This window comes from Denticeps clupeoides, chromosome 11 (genome assembly GCF_900700375.1).
Source record: "Denticeps clupeoides chromosome 11, fDenClu1.1, whole genome shotgun sequence".
Lineage (NCBI taxonomy): Eukaryota > Metazoa > Chordata > Actinopteri > Clupeiformes > Denticipitidae > Denticeps > Denticeps clupeoides.
This window is the reverse complement of record NC_041717.1, coordinates 421,013-430,975: the sequence shown is the minus strand read 5'-3', so window position 1 is coordinate 430,975 and position 9,963 is coordinate 421,013. Positions and strand designations below refer to the sequence as shown.

Below are 9,963 nucleotides of genomic sequence, written 5' to 3'. Positions count from 1 at the left end.
AAAGTCGGTATCGGTGATATTCACCGCTAACAACGAGCGAAACCATAACCACGTTTGACAACATACTCCAAATCCCACAAATCTTTGCGCACCAAGCGACCTCGGAAAAGAAACAGGGGTTTTACTTCCTGTAGCCCGAGTGTTGGGTGTTAGTCGGTTAGTTTTACCTAGTTCTGCGATTTGTGTTAGTTTTATGATCACTTGAAGACTTTTGAGGAAAAACTAAGCGGTGTAAATATCCGGTAAATTTTTAAGAGCAACGATTAAAAAAATGACCCTGGCGCCGAAGGAACTGTCCAACCTGCTGGGTATCATATGCGAGGACGCGTGCAGCAGCACCTTCGAGAGCCTGTCCACCGCCTTCCACCACTTATTCGGCAAGGCCGAGCACTTCCGCGTTGGCTCGGTTCTCGTGATGCTGCTCCAGCAGCCGGACCTGCTGCCCAGTTCCTCGCAGCGCCTCACCGCGCTGTACCTGCTGTGGGAGATGTACCGCACCGAGCCGCTGGCCGCCAGCCCGTTCGCAGCGGTCTTTGCCCACATCCTCAACCCGTCCTCGGCGGGGGAGGAGCAGGAGAAGCCGCTGTCTGGTAAGCAGATGCTGGAACACCCTCCACTGCAGGGCAGCGTGTGTGTATGTTAGAGTTTAAGGGACTAGATGTTTTAAACTTTTTTCCCCCGTTTTGCCATTTTTATACTTTTTTTTTCTGGCGCCAAGTGAGCAGTAGCAGATCCTCTAAATCCAGTCTTTTACGAGGTCTTGCGTGCATGGATTGGACGTTTTTTTGCTTAAGTGTATTGAGATGGGTTTTTTTCGCGCTGAATACGTGATTTAGTAATTAAATACATAATTCATTCATTATTACTATCGTAATAATGGTCTAGAGGGTAAGGAAATGGAGCCGTAATCAGAAGCTTGCGGGTTTGAATCCCGAACCACCAAAGTGCCACTGAAGTACTGTACCCACACACTGCTCCCCGGGCACCTTACATGGCTGGCTACTGCCTACTGATGGGTTAAAAGCAGCGGGCACATTTCGTTCTGTCTGGCTGCTGTTCTGTCCATTGCAGTGCTACATTTAACTTTTATGCTTTTCAACATGAAAATATTTCAGGACTGATTTGTGGCACTCACCACTGTTTTTAGGTTTCCTACCATCCATCACTCTGCCAGAGAAGTACTTCCTGTCCCAGCTGATGCTGGCGCCTCCGCGTGAGTTATTTAAGAAGACGCCACGACAGGTGTCCTGCATGGACATGGGCTCGACTCCACAGACTATAGACATCAGTGGTCTGCAGCTTGCTCTAGCAGGTGATCTTAAGGCCATTAGAACCAAATAAACTAGTTCTGATTAGGAATGTTGGTTCTGGAAGTCATACCAACATCCTCATGCACCTCTTTAAATATCATTTTGCCTTATTACGCATTTGCTATATTTCTTGATACTGTTGTTCTTCAGTTGCATTATGCTGAATAAAAATATTGATGTGTAAATTGTTTTATCACATTAACATTTTCAGGGTTGTGCTATGCAGCTATAGTCTATACCAAGCATTGTAGTGTATACCAAGATTAGTGCAGTTTCTCCAAACTGAGAATGATTCATGTTCTTGGGAATTTGATCTTGATTCTACCCAATTAAAAATGCAACTTCTTGATCTTTTCTTTGTACATATTACACTTTCCAAGGATAAGTTGCTCTTGCAATTCTATTAGATGTCAATCTGAACATAATATATAATTTAATTAAGTGGAAAATCCTTTGAATAGATAACAAAAATTACAAACATCTGCAAAAACTCAAACTTATTCTTAATTAATTATTTAAAATGCCAGTCATCAATTTATTGTTGAACATAAATGAAATATAATTAATCAACATTTGTTCTCTCTTCTCACTATTCAGTCGACAGCATCTACAAGCGCACGGATGCAGAGGTGTTAAATTAATTCAAATGGAGATTCATGCACACTAGCCCAATGCAGTAACACTCACTACCACACAACTCAAGTCCTCTTTCAAATATGGGCACAGGGCTGCAGCTTCTTCCTGTTTGGTCGCACCATATATGCGCCAGGCCCGCAACTTCTACTATCTGTGTACAGTTATTAACAATTGAGTGGTTGTTTTCCAATTCTTGAGACAGCATGTGCATGCTTATTTCATTATTTGAAGGGTGTGTGTCTATCTGTGTTTGTGCTTTTCAGAGCGACAGTCTGAGCTGCCCACTCAGAGTAAGGCTAGTTTTCCCAGCATTCTCAGTGATCCTGATCCAGATTCATCCAACTCTGGCTTTGACAGCTCCATAGCCAATCAGATCATAGAGTCTCTAGCAACTGGACCACGCCCACCCTTGGAGAGTAAGTCTAATTCTTTAATCGGTGACCTGGTGGACATCCCTTTAACAAACTCTCTCCACACACTGAATAGAATAGATTATGTAATATTTATTAACTAAGTAGAATAATAATTAAGCAAATTACACATCAATTAAGAAATAGAAATGTGTTTTGGTGCATTGGTAATGTAATTGGAGTAAGGATTGATGCAGGTTCAGGTGGTTTGTATAACAGTTCCTTCTGGAACATTTTATTGTTTTAGTGTCAGTGTACATATCATTAAGGTCCTAATAAGCATTTTTAAAAGGAATGCTCCCTTATGACCAGTATCTCTGTGAAGTAGTGAACCCAGATTTCTCTCCTTCAGGCCATTTCCGGCCAGAGTTCATCCGGCCGCCGCCGCCGCTGTTGGTCTGTGAGGACGAGCTGGCGTGGCTGAGCCCAAGTGTTGGTGTGAGTGAGCCAGAGCAGCGGGTACAGTGGGACCGCTCCATGTGTGTGAAGAATGGCACCGGCCTGGAAATCAAACGCATCATGGCCAAAGCATTCAAAAGCCCCCTGTCTGCAGCCCAGCAGACACAGGTAATCCATGTTTGATTACCAGCGTTGAAGTCAAGTGTCTACAGTACTTTTCTTTGTCCTGGCAGTGCTATTCCTACAGTTCCTACAAGCATACATGATGTTGTTTACAGTGTCTGTCTGAACGTTTACAGTGTCTGCCTGAAGTGGCCTAACCAAAAATGTGATGATGGGGTAACATGGAAGTCCATAGAGGACATGCAATAGTATTCTTTCTTTTTTTTAAACTTATTTTGAATGATTATTTTGAGATCACAAATGTTTTAATCATCTTAACATTACAAATTTTGTTTTTCTTAAGAAAACAAAAGTTATCTTGAGAGTACTAGATCAATATCTTGCAGAAGATTTAACCTTGCAAGTGACCGACAGTTATGGAAAATTATATATATCTGACCGATATCGCTGTGTGTTAGTGGCAAATTACATTAATTATGTATATACAACATTCAACAGAGAAAATCCATACAGCAAATTATTATATTAAAGATTGCAACCTTTTTATGTGTCAAAACATGCATGACCTCTGTGTTGCTGCATAGACCTGTGTTTCAGTTAAACAGTTTAAGGAATCAGTTTCACGGATATTATTTGGGAATGGCCGGTGGCCGGTATATGTGGCCATTTAGAGAACTGCTTTCTCTCTCTCTCTCTCTCTCTCTCTCTCTCTCTCTCTCTCTCTCTCTCTCAAACCTTGCTGAGCAAGATGTACTGTTATGTTTTTTCCAGCTGCTTGGTGAGCTGGAGAAAGATCCCAAGCTTGTTTACCACATCGGACTGACCCCTGCAAAACTTCCTGACCTGGTGGAGAACAACCCTCTGGTTGCTATAGAAATGCTGCTGAAGCTCATGCCCTCCAGTCAGATCACAGAGTACTTCAGCGTGCTGGTCAACATGGACATGTCCCTGCACTCCATGGAGGTGGTCAACAGGTCAGTCTGCATGTTTCCCAACTCAAGGTTACAACAGGACTGAGCTGGGGTTTGATAACTAGTTGAACTCCTTTGTAAATTGTACGTACATTATTATTTCCTAAAGGAAGAAGTACACTTTACACCCTGCTTCTGAACCTTTTGCACATCTCCCTTATCAACTGTTGTTATGATGAATGATGGAGCTGTCATTGTTGCTGGCAGCTCAAATTTTGCTCTTTGCTCTGGGGGCTCTGCAAATTGGACTCTCCTGTATGTGAAATGGCTTTGAAATAAATTTGTTAAAGCTTTCTTTAAATGAACTTGCACACTGTTTCTGTCACATGTAGCAGGGCTCCCAATGTTTTATTAATTTCCACCACAGTGAGCAGCCATGACAGGCGCCCGGGGAGCAGTGTGTGGGGATGCTGCTTTGCTCCGTGGCACCTTGGCATTCTGAGATTCGGTATTGCAGGTGTCCTTATGTGTTTTTCCTTATTTAGATGTAATTCAGGTCAGTAAATATATTCAAATGATTAGAACAAGAACAAAGCTCCACCTGGAAATTTCAGTCTATTCTAAACAGTTTAATTTCCTCCTTCCTGTTGACAAAGCAAATTTCAAATTGGAAGCATTTATGTATTTATTATTTAGGTCACTACATGCAATGCTAGATAGTTTTCCAGCAATAATTTAACTCTGGGCATTACATCAGACCTAAAAAATCAAAAGCTTACTCACAATGTGTCACATTCTTGTCTAGGATGAGAGACAGTGACAAAAGTAGATAAATGGCAACATGAGTAGGTGAAAGTGAAGTGATTGTCATTGCGAGAAACAGCACACAGTGACATAATGAAATGTCCTCTGCATTTAACCCATCACCCTTGGTGAGCATTAAGTAGCCATGACAGGCGCCCAGGGAGCAGTGTGTTGGGATGGTGCTTTGCTCAGTGGCAAAGAGAAAATGAATCACAGCAACCACTGGACTCTGGGCTTGGTCAAGGCCACACAAGGCACTGTGTTTGCATCAGTAAACTCTGCCAAAAAAAAAAAAAAACAATATTACAATCTGCCCTAGTAATTGTGCAAGCTTCAATTAATCGAGTTTGTAGTTTGGGCCTTTTATGACGATTTTATGATATTGTAAACATGTTTACATGCTCTATGTTGCTGATGAACTGTGAACGGTGTGGTTGAGTGCCTGATTCACTGATTTCTCGCCCCATTGCAGATTTTTTTTTAATATTAACAGTTTTGTATGTAGGGGGTGCAGTGCATAAAATTATTCAAATTTTCCCGTGCTGTGGATTTTCAAGGAGTCTCGTACATGTGGCCTTTGCTGCTCTTCTGATATGTCTCTCTTTATGATACATTTGTGTGACACATCGATAGAGATTCTGATTATCAGGTTGGTCCATCCCTAATTATTGACCAGTGGAGCAAGTTACTGAAGCAAGAACTACTAATTTTTGCCCATTTTTGTAACAGCAAGCAGACTGCAGAGTGAAACATGGATGGAGGTGTGCTTGCAGCATTTTACAGTTATACTTAAGATTTATGTTCATACCCAAGTGTCTACAGGCAACCGTTTGTTTCAGACATTATCCTACCAATTTAAGCAGAAACATGTTTAATGTACAATTTTTTAGTTAGAGGATGACTATAAGGAATCTGTACTCAAGGTGTGTGTGTGTGTGTGTGTGTGTGTGTGTGTGTGTGTGTGTGTGTGTGTGTGTGTGTGTGTGTGCTTTTTTGCAGGTTAACTACAGCAGTAGATCTTCCTCCTGAATTCATCCATCTTTACATATCTAACTGCATCTCAACCTGTGAGCAGATCAAGGACAAATACATGCAGGTAGATATAATTAAAAATAAGTATGATATGATGGCAACATACAACACACAGATGTTGATATAGGCAGTATCAGTTCTTCCACCACAAAGTTAATATAAAAGTAATGTATTTAGTCTAAAGCTACTTCAGTAATGTATTTAGTAAAATAAAGAAAATGCTAAAAATTTTCCTATAAATTGTCACAGATTCTTCATTCTCCTCTCTACTGATCCAAAATTTGTTAATACGGCACTCTAGATTACTCCTGTTCTTGACATTTCTGGAAATTTTCCATTTTGAACCACTCAATTGTGCAACAGCCTTGATTCAGGAGCCATACAGCCTGAATGCATGTAATGTCTGTGATGTTCATGATGAAACATATTTCTTGCTAAAAAAAAGTTCTGCATTGTACAGTATATTTACATATTTAGGTTGCATTTCCTACAAGTATATTGATTGAACTGAAAATTGATCTGTTAATCTATGAATTTCTTTAATTTAGAATAATTTGTAAATCAAATCTTGTATGTAATTTTGAGCTTTGAATTGATTGTGAATTAAGATGAGCCCAAAAATTAAATTAAACTAAGAGCATTATTTGTGGGGAAAATATGATAAAGAAAATATATAAAGCACACTGGATCAGACTGTAGTTTGTTCAAATTTGCTAAGAAAAACATTGTCACTGTGTACTTAATGATGTTTTGTCTGTCCCCTCCTTGTAGAACCGCCTTGTGCGTCTGGTATGCGTGTTCCTGCAGTCGCTCATCAGAAATAAGATCATAAATGTTCAGGATCTCTTCATTGAGGTTCAGGCATTCTGCATAGAGTTCAGCCGGATTCGTGAGGCTGCTGGACTCTTTCGCCTGCTGAAGACATTGGACAGTGGCGAAGCCCCAGCTGACATCAAGCCAGCCAAATAGTGCCTGACCCAGCAAAAACAGCTTCGAACTGTGGCCCTTTTTGGAGACACTGGTGCCTGTCAGTAGTCAAGCTTACAAGGTTGAGCTCCTAGAGTCCATCTATGGGTGGCACCAGTATCAGGCATCAAAATCTCATTCAGATCTGTCTGAATGATCACTGTAATGTATTGACAAAGGTCTGGCAAAAAAGTGGCAGTGTCCTTCAGTACATCATGACCTTTGTTGAGGAGATTTGAACCTCTGTTATCCTGGGAGAAGAGTGTCCTGACCAAATGACTGCAGAGCGGTGATGTAGGAGTAGCCCGTCGCGAGTCATCCAGTACAAACGAGACGGAGAATGGATTTCTCACCGGAACAAACCAATTTGCAGATTCTGCATATGAGTTTAATGCTCATCATATGGACCCAATAAATCGTTAACTGGATAATAAAAAATTGGAGTTGTTTTAGTTTTCTCCATAGCTGTGTTCAAATTCACACTTCAGAAGCAACATTATGCAAATTTAAGAGCACTAAAATCAAACTGACGTGATTGTCACATGTGATACACAGCAGCACAGTGCACACAGTGAAATTTGTCCTCTGGATTTAACCCATCACCCTTGGTGAGCAGTGGGCAGCCATGACAGGCGCCCAGGGAGCAGTGTGTGAAGATGGTGCTTTTGCTCAGTGGCACCTTGGCGGATCAGGCAAGGTGGCACCTTGGCGGATCCGCTAGGCAACTGCCCCAGTTAAGGGGGACCTCGGTGCAACTTTTCCTTTTCTCCAGTAATTGGATTATGAAGAGGATTGATGCTGTTGTGCAACAAGCTTCTTCCTAATTCAGTATTGTTAATTGTTTAATAGTCTAGTCAAATATAAATAAGTCTGAATATAAAGTTTAATTGTAAATATAAATTTTTAACATTAAACGATGTAAACTCCCCATGCCACTCTGACTTCTTTGAATAGAAATGGGAGGTAACAAGATTCAGGGATTCTGATTACGGGGCCGCTTCCTTAATTGGCTAGGCCACCACTGCTGGATCATGACCTGAATTGTGTAAAGGTGCACATTTTATGGAGATATAGCACATATATAGATAATTTTGTCTAGGTTTTCTTTGCTCTCTATCTTTTGCCTCATGACAAGTGGCAATGACCTCATTGTCATGAGTCCTATGAAATGTCTAATGCTTTTTTGCAGCATTGTGAGGTGTACATTTGTTCCAGGGTGGGAGGGGGCAGTCAATTGTTTTTTCAATTGTTTGACCTGATGATTTTGCAGAGGATTTACATTTATGGTATTTACCAGACTCCTTTATCCAGAGCAACATACAATCAGTTGTGACATGGACAGTCCCCCTGGAGACACTCAGGACAAAATGGTAGTAGGTGGGATTTTAACCTGGTTCTTCTGGTGCATAGACGAGTGTCTTAGCTACTTGACTACTACCACCCTATTCAAAAGAGCAGATTGTTGGGGAGCTTGTTTTTTTCATGAGAATTCTCAGAAAGTAGTATTTTCTGCATCTTCTTCAGCAGCTCCTTGGCGTTTGCGCTCTAGGTCAGGTCATCCTCCAGCTCAGTGCTCAGGAACCTGAATACAGGGACCTTCTCCATAGACGCCACACCAATCATGAGTGGCTGGATGTCACTTTTATTTTTCCTGTTGTAAAAACTAGCTTCTTTGATTTTAACACCTTCTCATCTGAAATTGGTAAATTGTGAAAAGAATTTTGGGGTGGGCGGGGGTTGGACAGTCTTGATTACGGCACGTGTTTGCCACGGCATTGTTTCAATATAACTACATTTATTTTTGTTGCATTAAAATGATGTGGCAGACATTAGAGTCAAAGAGAACAGCTGTCTCATCAATTATTCTGTGGCCTGTCCAAATGATATCTCGCAAATTGAAACCACATATTGATGAGGTGGAAACTTGTCAGTAGTCCAATGTTGATGTTTATTAGGACATGGAGTTATCTCCATGTTAGAACTGACCCCAGAGACTTGGGAGGAAATGAGACTGCACCATGGAATTTCTTCCTTGACTGAAGGACTCTGAAATGTATTTATGGTTTATTAGTAAAAGCATAATAGCAAATCACCCAAAGCCCTGCAAAGCTCGGCCTGCAGTATTTCTCTGTTCCATCTTTCCTGCAGTAGCTTTCTCACCCACACACGCATTTCTTAATCTGACCTGTCTGCTTTCCATTGGCTCAAAGGTAAGATCATGGGAAGGCCCTCCTGCACAGAACATTCAAGTATGTGAAGTCTGGGATTTACACAAGCATTTCATGATACACAACTATATTTTTTCTTTATTTGACCAAAGAATAAAATTTTCAGGGGAGATTTTTTTTATGATCTGGAGTCAATGATGGTCTTAAATGTACAAATAGTCTTTTCTCTGCATGTTGTATAAAGATAAATCATGGAAGAGTTTAAAGCTGCACTTATTAATTATTCAATGTTCTATTTACGTTGCTAGTGAAGAAAGAACAATAAACTCCACATGAACCCAACATCAGTACCTTTGCATTCATTTTCCCAAAAGTGTACTGTAGATCCAACAAGAGTTCGATTTGAAATGAGTAATGTTAACTTGTGCTACTTTCATCAGCAAACACCTAATTAACTGAATTTGTAATTACTTTAATCACTGTATTATATCATGTAAACTTCAAAGGTAGTCAGGGTAGTTCTCTGAAATTCCATCTTAGATTTGCAGAAACACCTTAATCATGACTTTTGAATACTGACAATTGCACTGTTCATGAGAGCCACAATAAAATGATAATCAAATGCAGTTCATGTAAAGCAGAATCTGGTTTGAGCACGTGTGAGCAACTGTATTGGTGCTGTATCTCAGCTTTTGTCTAGGTGTCTTGGAACTAGGATGGAATTTATTGGAAGGGATTTGCTGCTCTCTGTTGCAAATTCAAATCATACACTTAGGAGGTTCAAAACTCAAGGTCAGGGTGAATGCTTTCTTTTTCTCAGTGAGCTTACTTGTTCCTCTAAATGTTTAATACTGTTTAAAAGTCTGATAATTTTTCATATATTTATGGTACTGAAGTAAGGCTTGGTATTAAACTCATAGTTCATCATTCGTTATGAACTGATCATAGCAGATCTGTTGTGGAATTGTATCACATTCTTTAGAGGAATCTGGCAGCAAACCTAGCAACAATACTGGGATCGAAGGGGCCAAGTGACATGAAGCAAAGAGAAGGACCTGGCAACCCTGCTAGAGCTGGCAATTCAGGTGAAGGTAGGGCCAATGATGGGTGGTGGGCAGGACCACAATCTTGTTGTAATATTGTACTAAGTTTGATTGTGCAATGACAATCATACTTAGTGACATCAGCCTCCAGTGAATTTAGA

At 40.6% G+C, this 9,963-nt stretch overlaps 1 protein-coding gene across 1 annotated transcript; it reads left to right on the top strand.

The window, feature by feature from the left end:
- The first annotated feature begins 124 nt into the window (after positions 1 to 124).
- On the top strand, positions 125 to 7,029 carry cnot11 (CCR4-NOT transcription complex, subunit 11). The gene is made up of 7 exons (XM_028996338.1): positions 125 to 590; positions 1,148 to 1,312; positions 2,210 to 2,362; positions 2,709 to 2,923; positions 3,650 to 3,852; positions 5,593 to 5,689; positions 6,397 to 7,029. Exons 1-7 carry the CDS (start codon positions 272 to 274, stop codon positions 6,592 to 6,594), a joined length of 1,350 nt encoding a protein of 449 aa, XP_028852171.1. The 5' UTR covers positions 125 to 271; the 3' UTR covers positions 6,595 to 7,029.
- Positions 7,030 to 9,963: the final 2,934 nt, after the last annotated feature.

Excerpts from the sequence above, each read along its gene's own strand:
- cnot11 (XM_028996338.1), top strand. The coding sequence starts at position 272 with ATGACCCTGGCGCCGAAGGAACTGTCCAACCTGCTGGGTATCATATGC. Across the intron at positions 1,313-2,209 it reads TCTGCAGCTTGCTCTAGCAG|AGCGACAGTCTGAGCTGCCC; the intron begins GTGATCTTAAGG and ends TGTGCTTTTCAG. Across the intron at positions 5,690-6,396 it reads TCAAGGACAAATACATGCAG|AACCGCCTTGTGCGTCTGGT; the intron begins GTAGATATAATT and ends CCCTCCTTGTAG.